We start from the raw sequence: 19,658 nt of genomic DNA, 5'->3' as shown, positions 1-19,658 counted from the left end.
TATCCCACTCTTTGTGACCCCATGGACTGTGGCACACCAGGCTCTTCTGTCCATGGGGTTCTCCAGGCAATACTGGAGTGGCTTACCATTTCCTTCTCCAGAGATCTTCTCAGACCAGGGATCAAACCCATATCTTCTGTATTGGCAGGCAGATTCTTTATCACTGAACCATCAGGGAAGGTTGGTACCTTACTGGCTAGTTAGTTGGAGAGAAATTTGCAAAGTATCATGGACACCTCGGGAGGATTCACAGGAGAGCTTGCATTGGTGGAGATGCTAAGGATTGGGAAGAACATGTACAATAATATAGAAATGAAAATCTAGGAAAGAAGAGATTTGGGAATGGTGGATATGAGGCTGAAGTGTTAGAAGCACGTGGTGGGAAGACCTAATTGGAGTCTTTCCAGCCTCAGTTTATCAACTTGGTGGAGGGGTAATTATAGACAGTACTATGTTGAGAATCAAGTTTAAATGTTTGTCTGGTTCTTAGGAGATTCCTACGGGGGAGAGGGCAAGGCAAAGCTAATCTTTACGAACTAGGACATGGGAAAGTTGCTTTTTGGGAGAGGGTGTAGACTGGCAAAGTGATGGTGCTAAGTAATAAGTCTCCAGCAAGAGCAAGGCCTGGGCAGCTTATCTGAGGAGTACTCAGCTCAATGAGAGGATGGAAGGGAGGTGTGAGAGAACAGACCTTACCCTGTGCATCCCATCCCACTCCCTAGGCCCCAACCCCAACTGGTGCTGGGGACAGCAGGGGAGACTGAGTCAAATATCAAGTCAAGAGTTTTAAAGTGGACACATGTACAGGACTGAGTCTTACTATCTGAAGGAGACTGAAAAATTAATCTGGCAGATGTCAGAGGGACCTGTGACCCAAATGGCCCAGTGTAGAAATTACTGGAAAATTAATGCAAAAAAGAACTGATTTGAGACAAGCTGGCCAAAAGTCAGTTCTAGGTTTATTAACAAGACTGGCAACCTGTTTTGCAGAGCCAGGATTCAGTGATCCAGTATCTGAAAAACCACTTTCCATACTGACCTAATTGCACATAAATGCAACTTAGTGATAAAACATTTCACAAATATGTGAAATATCTACCCAATCTCCTCCCCCAATCAGGGATTGGTGGCACTCAATGGCACAGAAACTTTTATCTTGATGTTGAAGGTAAAACACTCACGGAAGACAAAGTTCTCTTTTAATGAAGTCAGAAGAGTTCATATGCCGTAACTGTTGGAAACGTCCAGGAGAGCTAGATCTCTTATTTCCTCTAGAAGTGTGTACAGGCTTCTTCCCTTCGTTTGGCAGTATTTTTGATAATCTTCAGTGATGTTTACTGCGACTTCTTGAGCAAGCTGAGCCTCCTCCACGGATCTAGTTACTTCTTTCACTAAATCACTCTTTAGCAAGAGGGAACTCTGCTGCAAAAGTTCTGTATCTGGTGTCATGTGTGGTTTATTGCTTATTATTTCAAGCCGTATTGTATCAGAATGGCAACGTGAGGTCTGTACAGATATTCTCACCTATCATAGAGGAGAAAATGCATATTACTAAGTCACATTCTTTGCTGGTTGCACTGAAAGCAATGCTTAATGTAAATACAGACTTACTGTTACATGGTCAAACAAATGGAATGTAACAGATTCCCCTCCTGTCGTGGTGGAGGTGATCTTGTTTTGAAAGCGTTGAAGGGATCCTGGTTTCCATTCAGAATGGCCATCTGGGCCACATGAGACCACTAAACCATCTTTATTTCTTAAATAAGCAGCACCTTTAATCCCAAACCTGAAGTATTGTTAGAATAAAAATTCAGAGATAGTATATTCTTAGTATGCAGATCTTGTATACTTATCGGGAATGCTAGTTTTTCTTACAGCTTAAAAACAACAACAAAAAACTTCCCAAAACAAGAAAAAGAACTTTACATCTGATTAACCTCCAAATATCTACTTCATTGAGCAGATGAAAACAAAATGTTTTGCTAAAGAAAAAAGTAAAACTATCCGATGACTTATACAGAAGTGAGTGAATGCGTTAGTCGCTCAGTTGTGTCCAACTTTTTGTGACCCCGGATGGACTAGTCCGCCAGGCTCCTCTGTTCATGGAATTTTCCAGGCAAGAATACTGGAGTGGGTTGCCCATTCCCTTCTCCAGGGGATCTTCCCGACTCAGAAATTGAACCCAGCCAGGTCTCCTGCATTGCAGGCAGATTCTTTACCATCTGAGCTACCAGGGATCTCTTTTTTTTATACTTATATAATGAATTATATATTACATTATGTACATATGGTAACTTCAAAACAGTTGCTAAAGTAAGTGCTTTAAAGAATGATATCTAATGTACTGACTATACAGTCCATGGAACTCTCCAGGCCAGAATACTGGAGTGGGTAGCCTTTCCCTTCGCCAGGGGATCTTCCCAACCCAGGGATCAAACCCACCATTTCTATACTGTGTCCATATTGAGGTTAACTATGACTTAGTAACAACTTTTGTGTTAGAAATAACATACCTTGGTATAAACACAAGCACACCATTTGTCCTAATTGAATAAATGACCCCATCAGATATGCAACGCTCCTCAGTTTCTGGGTCTTTGTCTTTAAAATACATGCATTGGAAGAGCTCAGTAGACTGCTTCTGAGAATGCTGTGCTGCCTGTAAGAAGAAGCACAACCCCCAAACATGATGATGGGCCTCTTGACACCCCAGAAGAAACATGTGATTCATATTCCCAAAGAAACAAATGTCTTTTAAAAAGGCTAGGTTCTAGAAAACCATTAATACAAATATTCTCTATTATTAATTAAATCAATTTTGTAGGACCCTTTATCAATCCCTCAAAAATGTCTTAGAAAATTAACTCTTTAAAGAGAACTGCTGCTAAGTCACTTCAGTCGTGTCCGACTCTGTGTGACCCCATAGACGGCAGCCCACCAGGCTCCCCCGTCCCTGGGATTCTCCAGGCAAGAACACTGGAGTGGGTTGCCATTTCCTTCTCCGATGCATGAAAGTGAAAAGTGAAAGTGAAGTCGCTCAGTCTTGTCCGACCCTCAGCGATTCCATGGATTGCAGCCTACCAGGCTCCTCCGTCCATGGGATTTTCCAGGCAGGAGTACTACTTGTTTGTTATTTAAAAGCTGTTTATAGTTCACTGAAGAAGATGAAAAGTACCCAGGTCTATGTCTTACCTGTATTTTTCAAGTCTGTCCTACCAAAATCCTGCTGATGGAAGTGCAAATTAGAACTATATTCTGGAGGGCAATTTAGTAATAGGTATGAAAGTTTTAATTATGCCTGATTTGTGTTAATGTATGGCAGATTTATTTATCTGATTTATTTCACTGTAAATTATAAAGCAATTATCTTCCAATTAAAAACAAAAGCTGAAAGTTTTGTGTACCCCTTTTGATTCAGTAATTCATTATTGCCAGGAATTTATCCAGGCAAAATGTGAGAAGTCTGTAAAAATGTATACACAAGGATGGTTGTAAACTAGATTGCCAGGAACACTGCTGCCTAACCAAACTTTGTGAAATGATGGCAACGTTCTGTAACTGTGTTGTCCCATAGGTAGCCACTAGCCACACGTGTCTATTAAGCATGTGAAATGTGGCTAGTGCAACTGAGGAGCTGAATTTTTAATTTAAACCAACATGAGTAGTGGCTACAAGATTGTTTAGTATCAAACTAGTGTTCTAACTGGATACAGATAATATTAAACATTTAGGCAGTTTACAATCTGATGTTTAACCAAATGGTCTAGTTCTATCTAAGTTGTATAACATGGTCAATAGCAACAATATGAAATAAAATACAAAGTAGTTTCTGAAATAATGATGTAACTATATTGATATGGTGTGCTATCAATAACATGTTAAGTGAAAAAAGGCCTACTTCAAACAGCAGGTATGACGATATTTTTATAAATAAAAAGCATTGTCTAGAATTGTTATTATCTTTGGGTAGTGAGATGATAGACATTCTTTCACATTTCTACATTTTGCAGGGAAAGAATCTGACTTGTTGAATCTCATAAATCCACATTAAGTATTTCAGAACATTTGTAAATGTATTGAGAGCTACTCAACAAACTTTATGATTTTTCATCTTTCTCATTGATTGGAATAATTCTAGAGTTTAACTTGCTGGAATATATGGTACTTCATTCCACTACACAATAGAGTTGATATTCTGTTAGCAAAAGAGATGATGGGTAAGAGAATTAAAAATCCCTCTTACTCGGTTTCTGTTGTTGATATGTCTGCATAACTCCTCAAGATCTTTGTTGCTGAATAAATTTTCCTGAATTTCCATTTTCTTATCTTTTGAAATGGCTGCCATTAGTAATCGATGTACTATAATATCTGAGTATCTTCTTATCGGAGAGGTAAAGTGAGTATATTTATCTAATGCAAGACCTTAAAAAATAAACCAAAAAATCAAAATAAACAACAACAACAAAAAACTTTTTTAAACAGTTGGCTCAAGGCTTCGGCCACAAGAGAAGAAAATTGTAATCATTCACCATAGTGATGGAACTCCTCCTCGGCACATGATCCGGTGGAAAAATACAGAGCGTTAGACATGGCCTGTGTAGCCATTGATCGAAGTAACTTGTTGACGATGGGATCGTTGGGGTCATTTGCATTATCCAGAGAATCAGCCAGTGCTTTATTGGACCTGACAAAAAATGGAAAAATTCTTATTTGGTCCCCAGCAATAATTTACAAGTCAACACTCGAGGGGAATGCTTTACTCGCCCATAGTTAAATTTATTTGGGACACATTTCAGAGAAGCAACTTTTTTTCAACTACAGAAATCTAACTTGCTTTTGAGATTTAAACACAGAAAATTTCAGAATTCAAATAACATTGTTTTCTGTTTTTGCCACACTGCACGGCTTACAGGATCTTAGTTCCCCAACCAGAAATGGAACCCGGGCCACCACAGTCAAAGCGCTAAGTCCTAACCACTGGCTCACCAGGGAATTCCCTCCACTACCTTTCTTAAGTAGTGAAGAATAATGTGCTGAACCTATGAGGTGAAGTTAACGCTCAGTACACAGTGGGTGGCCAGGTACCTTTCGAGTTAAATTCCTAACACCCTTAACCTTAAACATCCTGTATAGGTCAATAAATGAAATTTTTCTTTTTTTAAATCAAGAATTATTGAGCCAAGGACTCCCCTGGGTGGTCCAGTGGTTAAAACTACATCATGCTTCAATTCCTGGTTGGGGAACTAAAATCCCCCAAACCATGTGGGGCAGCCAAAAAGAAAAAAGGAAGCCTCTTTACCTACATTATAGTAAACGAAGAAAAGCTAAGTTTTCTCTTTTTGGTCAAAGATCTGGCTGTCACATTTTATAACCACTGTAAAATACATAAGTGTACAGTAACCCCTTCCATTTTCCTGCCCCTTCAAAAGAGAAATTACCGTGTATCTATGAAGAAGCCCTTTGCTTTAGCACACTCTCGGAGTTCGGAGAAAAACTCCTGATGTGGAGGAGGGTGTCGGCGCAGCAAGGCTTGATGAGGGAAGCTCTCCCAGATCTTCTTGGCTACCCAGTGGTTGGCCAGGATCATGCATTCAGCCACGGTCTCGTGGACTTCCAGGGGCTGCTTGGGGATGAGGTCGTGAATGTTCTTTTTCTCATCGAGCTGGATGCGAACCTCCACTCCTTCCAGCTCCAGGGCACCGCAGCTGTCTCGCTTGGCTCGGATGTGGCGGGCTATGTCAGTTAGCTTTCTGATCGCCCACACTAACTCCTCCAGCTTGGCTTGTCGGCTCTTCTCATCCAGGTCCTTGAATTCCGGAATATCCTTCACAACACTGAAGTTTCCATCCAGCAAGTCTTGGGCTGCTTCATAAAACAGTTTGTATGCCGATCGAATAATGGTTCTGCCATACCATACTTTCTTAATTTCATAGGAGGTCTTATCTAATTCCCACATCACGCTTACAGCATACCTGCAAAACCAGTCACATTCATCATTGTTAATTCTACCATTTTTTGAAATGAACAGAACTAGAGCCTAAATGTAACGAAAGAAATGACATTGCTATGGGTTTCCGGTCTGATGTTTCAATCCAACACTGCTGCTAAAGTGAAAGATATTTAAAATTAAAATGAGGTTAGACAAGGTTCTGTGGATCTCTGAGCAAATCTGAAATGAGTTCACATGAACTGTTGCAAGCCCAACTTGATGGTTCTCCATGTTCCTTAGAACAGCACAGCACTGATAGAGTTAAGTCTACTGGGCTCTCTAGCAAAGAGGAGTCAAGCCTTTTGAATGCTACTAGGTAACACTGAACTAGGATATCAGTCTTGATGGCAGGTTCATGAGCAAAAAGTTCACTTAGTAAAGAACGACTTTAGCACCATCACTCTAACATCTGCAACTGACATCAAAAACAGAGCTAATTTCTTAACATGTGAAGAGCTCTTACATACCAACTACTACTAGATCAAGAAAGCAAAAGAGAAAGGGGCAAAAACCATGAAAGAGTTCATAGAACAGGATACACAAACGGCTTAGGCATACAAACAATGACTGTACGCACAGAAGTAAAAATGCAAATCAAAAGCACTTTTAAGATACCATGCTCATTTATCAAATTGGCCAAGATAAAAAAACACAATCTATTGTGTTGACAAGGCTGTGGGGAAACTAGCACTCTCATACAGTGATGGAGAATGTAACTGGTATAACCTCTATGGAAGGCGCTTTGCTTTTTAAACACAAATGCATATACCCTTTGACACAGAAATTTCACTTCTAGGACTTTATCTTCCAGAGATGCTGTACTTTTAAAAATGTGAAATGAGCTATAGTCCAAGTAATTCAGTACAGTTTTGTTTATAATAGCAAAAGCTTGGAAGCAATCCAAATTTCCATAGATACAGAACTGTTATTAATATGGAATGATCTCCAAGATACATTGTTAAGTTAAAAAAGAAGCAAGGTCTGAAGAGTATATATATGGTTACCATTTGTATGACAAAGAAAGACCACATGTCCAAATATGTGCATCAGTGTGTGAAATAACAGAAAACTTATGTTGGTCTTTGTCCCTATCTCCTGACACAGGGCTCCTGACACCCTTGTAATTTCCTGGGAGATAGGCATGTCTGGTTCTAATGAGGTGGGCTCCTGGAGGAGGCTGGTCACTAGAAAGACCAAGCCATGATTAGAAGCTTTCAATTCTGCCCCTCATTCTCTCGAGGAGAAGGGCTGAAAATGGAGTTACTAATGGATCACGCCAATGTGATGAAGCTTCCATAAAATCCCCAGTGAGCGAGGTTTGGAGAGCCTCTGGGTTGGTGAACACACGGAGGTGCTGGGAGAGTGGCACCCCGGGCCTAGAAGCTCCGTGTTCCTTCCACATACCTTGCCCTACACAACTCTTTCATCTGGATGTTCACCTGTATCCCTTATCATATACTTTTATACAGTGAACATAAGTAAATTGTTTTGCTGAGTTCTGAGAGCTGCTCTAACAATTAATTGAACCTGAGGAGGAGGTCTGGGTATCTCTGATTTATAGCCAGTAGGTCAGAAGTACAGGTAACAATGTTGACTTTCAAGTGGCATCTGAAGTGCAAGGAAGGGGTAGTGGAAAGCTCTAATCCAGCGTCCCCAATCTTCTGGCACCGGGGACCAGTTTCATGGAAGACAGTTTTTCCACAGACCAGGGGTGGACTGCGATGGTTTCAGGATGAGTCAAGAGCAGCAGGGTCCGTGCTATGAGAATCTAATGCCAACACTGGTCCAACAGGAGGCGGCGCTCAGGCGGTAACGCGAGCCATGGGGAGTGGCTGTAAATACAGATGAAGTTTCACTCACTTGCCTGCCCACTGCTCACCTGATGTGTGACGGTCTGGTTCCTAACTGGTATCAGTCCATGACCTGGGGGCTGGGGACCCCTGCTCTAATCTACAGCGGGTCAGTCAGAAGCACGGTGACAATCTGGGCCTGTGACAGTGTCTGAAGTTGGGGAGAGGGGGACAGCTGTGTGAGACTGAGCCCTTACCCTGTGGAACCTGATGCCGTCTCTGCGGAAGACAGCATCAGAATTGATTAAATTGTAGGACACCCAGCTGCGGTTGCAGAGAATAGCTTGGTGTGGAGAAAGACATCTGGTGGCGAGCAGTGTCAGATGTAATGTGCCCTCTGTAAAGACAAAGGAGACTTATGGGAAAGAAAGACATAGCAGGGAAGAGCTGGGTGTTTCCCATACAGGAAGGTGGAAAACTGAGAATGCTTTTTCGTTACAGTATTGTATCTAAAAAATACTTAAGAAATTGGTAACTGATGCAAAGTGGCAGGTGGGAGCCTTTCACTAAACATCTTTTGGAAGGTGTGAATTTTCAGCTTCAAGGACAGATATAAACTTTAATTACAACAAATAACCACAAAACTCCCTAAGTTCATGATCCTTGTGAAAAACAGCCTCAACCAGGGAACATATATGTACAAAGGGACATACATTTGTTCTTAGACTTTGACTTTAAAAAGTCAACAAGAGGAAGAAGCAGCCTCCCAGCTAGGCAGAAGGAAAGGAGACAAAAAGAAAAGAGGAGTGGAAGGGAAGGGAAGGTGCGAGCAATAAAGCTGCCCCCAAACAGAGGACTGGGGGGGAAAGAAGGGGTGGGAAGGGCGGTGGGAAAGTAGCTTAGAAAAAGGAAGTGGCCACAAGCAAGAGCTACCAGGCATCACAGAAGGACCAGGACGAGTTCTGACGATAGAAATAATGAACCAACTCACCTATCAACACCTCCCAGGAGGGAGCACACGTCAGCGCTGAGGATGGCGGGCAGCATGTCATAGCGACGGTCCGCTAAGTAGTAAGTGGTGGCCCTGTGAACGACACATGTGCAGGTCCATGACCTTCAGCAGCAAAAGGCAGAACTGCTGACGGCACAGGCTGCGGTGAGGAAATGGCTGAGGGCTCAGCGCCAATTCCCCAAGGCTGCTGCTTTTCATAAAGTGCAGCAGGCTGGGCAACAAAGCTATGCCTGTGTTCCCACTTTTCTAAGTGATGCCGCTTTGGGCTCAATATTCTTCCACTGATATAAAAGAGAAAGACAGAGTGGCACAAATCTTAGTTGTGTAGGAAAAATTAAAGTGTAACGATCCAGTATTTATAGAAAATAGGATATTACTACATGAAAAATTTAACCCATTTCACTGTAGCATACAACATGTGAAAAGATTTTGTTAAAAAAGGAAAGGCAGGGGCTTCCCTGGTGTCCAGGGGTTAAGAATCACCTGCCAATGCGTGGGACTCAGGTTCAGTCCTTGATCTGGGAAGATCCCACATGCCATGGGGCAACTAAGCCCTTGCAACCTCCCTCAAGAGAAGCCACTGCAAAGAGAAGCCCGCACACTGCAACTAGGGAGTAGCCCCCACTCATCCCAACTGGAGAATGCAGCCAAAAAACAAAGGAAACGTAATTGATCAAGATACTACTTTTCTCAAGGAAAAGGGGAAGTGAAAGTGAAGTCGCTCAGTCACGCCCGATTCTTTGTGACCCCATGGACAGGAGCCTGCACCAAGCTCCTCCGTCCATGAGATTTTCTAGGCAAGAGTACTGGAGTGGGTTGCCGTTTCTGGAAGGATCTTCAGGACTGTTCCCAATTGTGAAATCTTTGTTTTAAAAATCTGAAACTAGCATGGGCTTCCCAGGTGGTACGAGTGGTAAAGAACCCACCTGCCAGTGCAGGAGACGTAAGAGACTTGGGTTCGATCCCTGGGTAGGGAAGATCCCCTGGAGGAGGAAATGGCAACCCTCTCCAGTATTCTTGCCTGGAGAATCCCATGGACAGAGGAGCCTGGTGGGCTATAGTCCATACGGTTGCAAAAAGTCAGACACGACTGAAGTGACTTAGCACAGTTGCAGAACACATTATAGTCACACCCACACAATCCCAGTGCTGATTTCTAAAAGCATTACCTTGTCCTAGCTTCAATGTCAATATAGGAGTGTGGTGCTACAAAGTGCGTCACATCTGCAATGTGGACTCCAAGCTCCAGGTTGCCATTATCCAAGGCTCGGACTGAAAGGGTGTCATCCACATCTTCACAGCCGCTGGGGTCGATGCTGAACACCAGGTGGGTTTTCCTCAGGTCTTCACGTTCTCGTTCCTCTTGCGAACTTACCTTCCAGGGATTTTCCGGTGTGTTGACTGGCATCTCACACATCTGTACAGGGAGAGGCCCAAGATTCAGCAATTCATGCACCAGAAGTTTCCATAAAAACTCTCTAACATTCTCCATGTGACCGCATAGAAACCCCATTCATTACTCATTGTGTGCGTGTGCTAACTCATTCAGTCATGTCCAACTCTTTGCGACCCTACGGACTGTAGCCCACCAGGCTCCTCTGCCCATGGGATTCTTCAGGCAAAAATACTGGAGTAGGTTGCCATTTCCTCCTCCAGGGGATCTTCCCGACCCAAGGATTGAACCCGAGTCTCTTACGTCGCCGGCATTGGCAGGCGGATTCTTCCCACTAGTGCCACCTGGGAAGCCCCTCATTACTCACTACCTTCTACCTATTTGTTTCTTTTGAGCAATAATTATTTATTAGGTGCCTAATATGTGTCAGGAGCCGTGTGAGGTTCTGGAAAGTCGGGACTCAATAGGAAAGACACAATCTGCATGCCCTTGAGGATTCTACAGTCTGACAGGAAATGTTCCAGAGCATTTACAGTTCCTTTAGTTGTGAGGGTGCGGGCAAGAATGAATGGGTGGCTTATAAAAAGTACAATATCTACCGCATTTTCAAATGATCCATTTGTTTAAATATATTTGAGCTTTTAATTCAAGTCAAGCCCTGAAAAAAATCAACATGTCCCAGATATTAAAAACATATTCCCTTTTTAAAGCAGGATCAATCTTGGGCATTTTTTTTCTGCATTATTACCTATTCAAGCCATCAATTTGCAGTTAAGTAGGCTAAAAAGGAAGAATTCTAGTCCTGTGAAGTCTAATTCATGTTTTATTTTGTTCCAACATTTTCACTAAGCTGTCAAAACAAGCCAACAAATGATTTCAAGATACTAATGTTAAACATAAAATTTTAATAATGTAAGATATTCTAAAGTATTTTTACTATTATAGTTACTATTCTGTCAAAAATTATAATGAAAATAAGAACACCCATATGCTCTTGATGACAATGCAAACTGGCCCAATTTTTCTGGAGGACAACCTGCCTATTCACAGCAAAAGCTATTTAAATTTTTTATGCCCTTTGACTTGGTAATCTCACTTTAAGTATTACATTCCAAAGAAAATGATCAAAAGATTAAAAAAAAGTGATGTTTATGAAACATTTGAAGTAGCACCTTTTATAATACTGAAACATTAAAAATCCCAAATGCTCAACAACTGAGGAAAGCTTAAGTAAACTAGAATACATCAATATAGAGTAATTTGCCATCATTATTAACAGTAAGTAGGCTATGTCAACACATAGAAATAATTTTAAGTGCAAGAAGCAAAAAATAGCCTGTGTGCACTATGAATATAGCTATGCAAGAATAATAAACACAATTTATGAGGATTTTTAACAGATCATAACGTGACAGAAATAGCTGATGCTTTATGTTCACACAATTTTTGTTTTCTGTAAAGGTTACAAAAATGGTTTCATAATGAGCATGATTTTTTTGATACATGGGTCAGAGATGTATACCCAAGAAGCTGCTTCCCACAGCTTTCTGCAGGCCTCTGGTTGAATGATCCAGACAGGGAGCAGAGCCCAGTGGGTCTGTAACAACCAGGTACCCATGTAGTTACGGGGAATGGATGCATACTGATGATAAGATGCTGACATACCATTTGTAAGCACAGTTGGAAACATGTAAAAATCTGAGAGCTATGAGGCTGTAAGAAACTGCACTTGAAGTTGACTCCAGTCTCGTTCAAACACAGAGTTAAAGAGGAATGAACTTCTCCCATTAGCTGTGGTTTAGATAGCAGTTTGTTACACAGTACAAAAATTTTTCTTTCTTACTGACAGAACAACAACGGCAGACGAACGAAAAAGCAGAGAATGTCTTTTATCAGACCACAGGACTGGGGCGAGTCTGACCTGAGCTTCGGAGAAGGGGACAACTGAGATGCTGTTCTCCACCAGGATGGTTGCAATTTCCCCTTCCAGATCTCCGATTCTTCCTAGGACACGCACGAAATGTCCATTTGGGTACATAGATGTCGACTCCCAGGAATCGATGCGCACGACCACCCTGAAGTCCTGCACAGAGAGGGGGAAACACGAACCCAGTATCAGGAGTAAGTGGGTCAATTAGCAACACCAAACAAGGGATAAACAGCATTGAGCTCCATAGACAGTGGCCAATTTATTAATACAAATAACCATCTTCTTCTCTTTTTTTCCTTTTATTGGGTTCTTCCTGTTTTACTAAATGGTCAGATGGCAGGTAAATGCTTAACCCAGTGCTTTGAAGGGAGGCATTACCTCTCTGCACCAAGATGAAAACCTGAGAAAGAGAGAACCAACTGCGACACGTTCTAGTTAACATATGCAGCCCAAGGGAAAAACCCAACTATGCACAGTCCAATTTGTGTGTGTGTTTGGAGTTACTTTCTAATTTCTTAAGACATCTTTTGGCGGGGAGAAGGTAATCAGCGTGAACTGAACCTCACTGCCCCATATTCCAGCAAGCCACAGATACGGAAAGCAGCTATTGCACCTGGCCTCTGAGAGCCTGAGTGAGGCTTCAGGATGGAAAGGTACAGGATGAACAGGTTACTGGCTGGGGACAGCCTGCTTCAGTGTCTCATTTACAAACTACAGAACATCGGGCAAATCAGACTGGGTGATGCCTGCACCCTTTGCCACAGTAAAGGTTAATTTCTAACTTTCTTGTTTATGTCTTCTCTCCGGGACTCTGTTCCTTTATGGATAATCGATTCTGTGAAGTACCACTATATCATCCCCACAGGGCAGAGCAATCGTATTTCTATATCACTTGCTGGAAGAAAGCTTGTTAGCGTTGGCAAAGTGTATCTATTGGAAGTTTCTGTGTTGGACAGCTGGATAATGAATGTTCTCTCCAGCTGTCCTGACAGCTCTTTCTAGGACGGTTTCTCTCTGGCCTTCATTTATTAACCAAGGACTACTTAATAGATGATTCTATATATTTAGAATTTTTAGAAAACAGGATCTCGGAATGCCACGTGCCATCAATAATTTACCCCTTCTTATGCAAAGAAGTTAACGTTTCCTGGTACTGCTCAAAAGCTGGCAGAGACAAGAGGCGAAGAGAGGGGGTACCTGGAGGGCTTCTGCTTGTTGAGTGCTGATTCGGATTTTGGGAATTCTGTAATCCCAAGGTGTAACTAGGATTTTCTGAGCATTTTTGCCCTGTGACTGGACCTCTTCTATGGATGGAAATGTCACCACATAGTCCCGCCAGTTCTTCTGAAGGATGCCTACCACTCTGCCTTTGGGAAAACAAAACAAAAGAAACCTTCGCTGGTAAGGTGTCACCTAACTGGACTCTGACCAGCTCAGCAGTGAGGAAGAAAACAGGAAATGCAACATCCAATTTTTTCAAGCACATCCACACAACTTGAGAGATGCAAACATTTGCCTTTCTTTTAAGAAGGATGGATCATTTTTTTTTTAAGATAGGTAATTTTTAAAATAAACACTGTTAGTATGCGCCCCCCTCCTTTTTTTTTTTTTTTTTTGTGGGGTGACTTTTAGAAGCCATTAGTCCCACTTTCTCTTCGGCCCTTACTTCACCAAACTCAGGTTTAGGTATGTTGGGAAAAGTCAATGATTTTCACCTTTTTTTTTTTGACCACAGGGATCTTAGTTTCCTGATCAGGGATTGAATCCATGCCCCCTGCAGGGGAAGCATGAGGTCTTAACCACTGGGCTGCCAGCGAAGTCCCTGATCTTCACTTTTTTAAACCTATGCCTTCTGTTGGGCGTTTTCACTGTCTTGCATTTTCCTACCAGCCAAAATCATTTGGTTCAACATTATTCACAGAAAAAGTATACAAATCATAAGTCTGATACGTAAAACTTTTAATCATCACAGACTGAAGTCAAGAAAAGGCAAAGTATAACATTTAAAAGTGCTATCTTTGCTTTTCCCAAGTATTTATGGAGGCCCTGTTCTAGGTTCTAGCAGGGAACACAGCTGTATCAGAACAAAGTCCCTGACTGCTTGGGGTCTACACTCCAGTCTGGGTGTCTGTGGGGGCGGGAGACAAATATGTGAGGCAGGGAGGACTGCTAGGAGATGCAGAGTAGCGTAAGGTGACCAGGAGCATGAAGGGTCAGAATAGCAGCTATTTCAAATGAAGTGACTTCTGAGCAGAGACCTGAAGTGAGGAGAGGAGGTGTGAGGTTTGGGGAAAGCTTGTTTCTCAGGTGGTAAAGGACAAGTTGGTAACCGTGGCAGAAGCAGAGACCTGACAGGACCTGAAGATTTTAAAAGGATCACTGTGGCTCCCTTGCCGAGAAGACTCTCTGGGAGCAAGGACAGGCACAGGGAGGCGAGCGAGGCGGCTGTCGGGAAAATCTCTCCCGGAGGTCTTCGTGCACTGACTTAGGAGCCAAGTGGCAGAGGGCAGGGGCGGCTGGACCCAGACCACGCCTTAAAGCTAGAGTGGACAGCACACGCCGATGTGTGAACGAAGGTGCGGATAGCTCCAAGGTCTTGGGTTGACCAACTGTAAGAACAGCCTTGCCATTTACTGAGATGGGGAACAGTTGGAGAGAAACAGGTTGGGGGGCAGAAATCAGGATTTTGTTATTAGGTGTGCTAAGTTTGAGGTGCCTGTTAAGACATCCAGGGGAGGAAGCCAAACAGATGACTGAGTAGACAAAACTGGCTGTGGAAGGGCTCTGGGCTGGAGGGACAGTCAGAGGACTGGAGGCAGCTCCTGGGGAGAGTGTGCGGAGAGGGAGAGATCCAGAGAGGAGGCCGGGTGCATCCGAGAGGACAGTAAGACAGGCAAGAACCAGCAAAGGAATAAGGAGGAATCCACCAGTGGAGGAGAAGAGCCCAGAAGCCGAAGACGAGGCGGTGGTCTGCCAGCCAAATGCTGCTGGCAGGTTATAGGTGCCAAGGACTGTGGGCGGTGAGGTCACTGGTGACTCTGACAAAGGACAAGAGGTAGGAGGGGGTGGGGCCTGGATGTTGCGGTTTTGGGAGAGACCAGGGAGAGAGGAACTGGAGAGGAGAGAGAGAATTCCCTTTTCAATGAGTTTCTCCAGAAACTGAAGCAGGGAAAACGGCGATAGCTGGAGAGGATGTGGGACCTAAGAGGGTTTTTATTTTGTTTTAAGGTGAGACATATTATAGCCTATTTGGGTGCTGATGAGAACTAAATAAACTTGCAGACGGGAAACTGATAATGTAGGAAAAGAGACGATATCATATATTAATAATTGCAGTACTTCTGGACTAAGGAGAGGAAAAATAAACAGTCTGCTTGGACGAGCAGGCAGCTTTCGGGCTGGCTCACCTGTGGGCATGGGCTCACTCGGGGACTCGCCCAGGGCCTTGTCATCACCGTCATTCTCACCCAGGGCGGTGGTTCTCCCCTTCCATTCACTTTTAGGGAGCAGTTCGACAACCACCACGTCTCCATGAATTGAGCGGTTTCGAGCCTTCATCCCGTGGATTAGGACGTCACTGACGAGATCTGCTTTGGGAGCAGCACAGAGAAACCCCATAAAGCCAAGGGGGAGACCTCACCAGTGAGGCCTTTCAAACATAATCCGTTCAAGATCTAATCAGCATTATTGTAAATAAAAGCTCCCTCCTTTCAAAGATGGAAGTCAAACTGAAGGCAAACTTTTGCCCCACAGGTTAGGAAGGAAGGAAGGCTGCTGCCAGGCCGTGCTGCAAAATGTGCTTTCATAAAGCCACCCCCAACCATCTTTTTTTTTGGCCCCACCGCTTGACATATGGGATCTTAAGTTTCCCAACCAGGGATCAAATCTGCATTCCCTGCCCTGGAAGTGTAGAGTCTTAACGGCTGCACTGCCAGGGAAGTCCCTCAACTGCCTTCTAAGGTAGCTTCCCTGCATGAGACAGTGTCAGCCCACACTGGGACTCTGTCTCATACCTTCGGGGGCCACGCGTCCAGGGAGCGGTCAGCAGACTGCTGAACTGCAGATACTGCAGAACTAGAAGCCTGACGAGCAGAAGCCCGGAGAAAGCCATTGCTTCTCACCCTCCTCCAGCCTCACCCTGTCATTGCAGATCTAACAGTACACTCTATTATGATACAATTTAGTCACACTTTTTTTTCATCTATGTTACTTTTTAAAAGACTCCAATGAGGCAATATATTAGCTCAGTGATGCAGCACAGGACTATGTCTTAAAACCTCACAGGTTCAGCCCCACTGCTTACCGCGTGCACCATCCTGGGACAGTTACTTTGCTTCTCTGTCGTTAAATTTCTTCATGTGTAGAAGGCAGTAAACAATAACAATACCTACTTTATTTATTTATTTATTTATTTTACAATACCTACTTTAAGTGCTTAGAATAGTATCTGATACATAATAAGCACCCAATAAAATGGTAGCTATTACCATTTTTTAGAGTTATTACCAAAAAATCAGAAATTATAGACAAAAAGGATAGGGAAGAAAAAAAAAAGCCCATGATTCCACACAACCAGTGTATGTGAGGATATCTGACACGGCACGTATGAAGTGACAATTTCAACTTTGCTTTCTTCAGTCTGTAATATCAGAATAAAAAAGCAGTATGGAAATTTATGTAAGGTTTATACTGAACCTGAATCTTTACTGCTGGCTCCTTGAAGTCGAACAAAAGCTTCTATTTGTGCTCTGTGTTTGTTGACATTCAGAGTTCCCTAAAATCAAAATCAATATGAAAAGCTTCTTTTCTGTCTGTTTTAACCTCCAAAAGGTATAGCTCAAAAATTTTATGAAAATATCCCCATTATATTCTTATAAGGTTTATGATCCCTTTCTTTAGGAATAATAATAATAATTCATCACCAATGTTTATTTTCTCTGGAGAATGTACCTTCATTTTGACCTACTCTTAGCTGTACCAAGCGTTGCAAGTGTGACGATTTATCTTACCTAAGTGATGAGCAGTCTTTAAAATATCTTCTTCCCCAAAATATCCTCAGGAATGCTGTAAACTTCATTACCAATTGGAAGCATTAGCCTCTCCAACAGATATAGTGTTTAAACCCCCACATTCAGGGACTTCCCTGATGGTCCAGTGACGAAGACTCCTTGCTCCCAGTGCAGGGGGGCCTGGGTTCAAATCCTGGTCAGGGAGCTAGATCCCACATACAACTGAGAGTTCACATGTCACAACTAACAATCTCACGTGTCACAACAAGGATCAAAGATCCCACAAATAAATAAATAATAAAAAAACCCCTACACTTTAGGGAGGGAGTTTAGTGTGCTGGTTCAACCTAAATCTATGTAAAAATCTATATGTAAAATCGACGGTAGAATAGTTCTGTATCTTGACTGTGGTGGTAAATACACAATTTACACATGTGATTAAACTGCATGTGTGCACACATGCACACACAGAGTAAAGCACACAGAGCTGTTGAAATCTGAATAATAATTTTGATTTCCTCTCAAGACCCTGATAGTATCTGGGTCCTGGGTCCTGAGATAACACACAGACACACTTGAAAGGGGCAGGAAAATGGGAAAGGCATGAGGAAGTCCAATTTCAACAACTTTACAATTCTGCCAAACCTCCACACCTTAATGCAAAAATACATTCTCTTTCCCAGTGACATGCGTGCTAAGTCGTGTCTGTTTCTGTGCACGCTATGACCTGTAGCCCACCAGGCTCCTCTGTCCATGGGATCCTCCAGGCAAGAATAGTGGAGTGGGTTGCCATGTCCTTCTCCAGGGATCTTCCCGATCCAGGGATCAAACCAGCATCTCTTACATCTCTTACATTTGCAGGTGGTTCCTTGACCTCTAGTGCCACCTGGGAAGCCCACGGGAGGCATTGAAAGGCTACCTGTGTGATGCTTAGTGTGTAACCTAACTAAGAACACTAGAGAGCGGCTCCAAACCCAAGGCTGATGCCTACGGAGGGGACTCCCACGTCACCTGGAACACTGGCAACTCTGACTTACTGAGACCATCTCGCTGACAGCCTTTGAAATCAGAGGCCTGGGACAGGAGCCAAATAAAGAAGAGCAGGAAACACACTGGTTGGTCCCGTGCCGATTCTCCATCACCACCCTCACCTGGATGTAGCGCCCAGACTTGATGCCAGCTTCTAGCACTTCCAGGGGTACGTGTTCTGGGTACTCCTTCCCATGGCTCTCCTGACTCTCATTCTCTCTTTCTCGTCGAGACTGAAGGATAGACTCACAGAGCTCATGGGCGGCCTTTAAATCAGGCCAAAAATTGTCCAGGTAGTTCTGCATTTAACCAAGAGAAACATGATCAGAAGATAAAGATTCTGTTATAGCAGCATTACGAAAACTCCCGAACAGGAACTGCTGGCATGCGGTTTTGAAGAGGGGTTAAATGGGCAGTACCCTCCCAAACCTCATGCTACCGGTTCATTTTCTACCATCTCATTAATCCTGGCAGCCTTGCCCAAGGAACCGCAGGGAGGCTGTTCCTACCATGGAATGCTTCTACCCCCGATCACTCTGCATTTTCAGATCTCCCTCACTCTCCACAAACAAGCAAGTATGTGCACACGTCCGGGCTGCCTGTCTTTACAGGGATCTCATTGCTGCAGGTAACAGCCCCCAGTGAATGGAGAGGAAAAGCTCCTACATGTGCACTGTTTAAAAAATCTTGAAATATTTGAGATTAATAAGAAATCTAAATAACCTGGCAAAAAATGGTGAGGAGTAGAGTATAATAAGGCAGAGTCTCCCCTCCTTCAACCTATAGGCAATCTCAGATGAGCAGAGAGGAGGGAAGGAAAGAGGTTTCTGTTCTTTGGTGTTAGGCTTTCCAGCCTCATAAGCTCCCTGAGGACCACATCTTCTTTTGTGACTATACAGATATAGTCACAATTTTCATGTGGAGACACTTGTGGGGACGCTCTATCAATGTGACGACCTGGTATGAAACATAATTCCCAAACAAGTGTCAGGGTCGCCTCCAAGTAGAATATTACTGAATATTATTGTATTTCTTGGTGTAACTTGCAGAGAGGCCCTAGAAAAGACACCAAGGTCACCACCCAGAGGAGACTGGTGTGGTGAGGTTGCCTGCGCTTCATCTACTTCCCGTGTCCAGGCTACATGCCTTCACTTCTTCAAGAGGAATTTATTGTCCTCACTCCTTCCAATCTACCTTCAAGTCTCCACAGAAAATTCTGGGCTTCCTGCTCATCTGAACTTCATAGTATCTCCTTTTCTCTGCTATCATACACTGCTGTAAAGCCCTCGGTCACACAGTTTGCTTAGGAAATGCTATACAAAATCAAACTGTACTATGCTACTGGGCTACAGAGAAAAGTAATTTTCACAAAAAGTAGAAAAACGTAATTTTAGTCAACTGTCCTCTGCAGGAACAAGACATGATGTATTGCAACAAAAAAAATAAGTGACACTGCCATTAATATCCAGCGCCCCTGGATTTTTCTGGCATGTTGGAACACTTTTT

General features: G+C 43.1%; 1 protein-coding gene across 3 annotated transcripts in view; it reads right to left on the bottom strand.

Annotated features, from left to right (window-relative positions):
• Positions 1 to 937: 937 nt before the first annotated feature.
• DIS3L (DIS3 like exosome 3'-5' exoribonuclease) overlaps positions 938 to 19,658 on the bottom strand; it is a 32,330-nt gene continuing 13,609 nt past the window's right edge. For 2 of the 3 annotated variants that reach the window (XM_019968149.2, XM_019968150.2), the window contains 13 exons: positions 18,275 to 18,451; positions 16,810 to 16,888; positions 15,522 to 15,701; positions 13,312 to 13,481; positions 12,106 to 12,267; positions 9,961 to 10,208; positions 8,771 to 8,863; positions 5,439 to 5,972; positions 4,530 to 4,684; positions 4,244 to 4,422; positions 2,514 to 2,659; positions 1,612 to 1,786; positions 938 to 1,524 (listed from right to left, as the gene is read on the bottom strand). In XM_019968149.2, coding sequence (XP_019823708.2) covers positions 1,219 to 1,524; positions 1,612 to 1,786; positions 2,514 to 2,659; positions 4,244 to 4,422; positions 4,530 to 4,684; positions 5,439 to 5,972; positions 8,771 to 8,863; positions 9,961 to 10,208; positions 12,106 to 12,267; positions 13,312 to 13,481; positions 15,522 to 15,701; positions 16,810 to 16,888; positions 18,275 to 18,451 — 2,604 coding nt within the window. In that variant the 3' untranslated portion in view covers positions 938 to 1,218. Of the gene's footprint in view, positions 1,525 to 1,611; positions 1,787 to 2,513; positions 2,660 to 4,243; positions 4,423 to 4,529; positions 4,685 to 5,438; positions 5,973 to 8,770; positions 8,864 to 9,960; positions 10,209 to 12,105; positions 12,268 to 13,311; positions 13,482 to 15,521; positions 15,702 to 16,809; positions 16,889 to 18,274; positions 18,452 to 19,658 lie in introns of those variants that run through there. The other variant, XM_019968152.2, reaches the window with a different exon arrangement.

This window comes from Bos indicus, chromosome 10 (genome assembly GCF_029378745.1).
Source record: "Bos indicus isolate NIAB-ARS_2022 breed Sahiwal x Tharparkar chromosome 10, NIAB-ARS_B.indTharparkar_mat_pri_1.0, whole genome shotgun sequence".
NCBI classification, from domain to species: Eukaryota; Metazoa; Chordata; class Mammalia; order Artiodactyla; family Bovidae; genus Bos; species Bos indicus.
The sequence above is the reverse complement of the archived record's forward strand: the minus strand, read 5'-3'. Positions and strand labels throughout refer to the sequence as shown.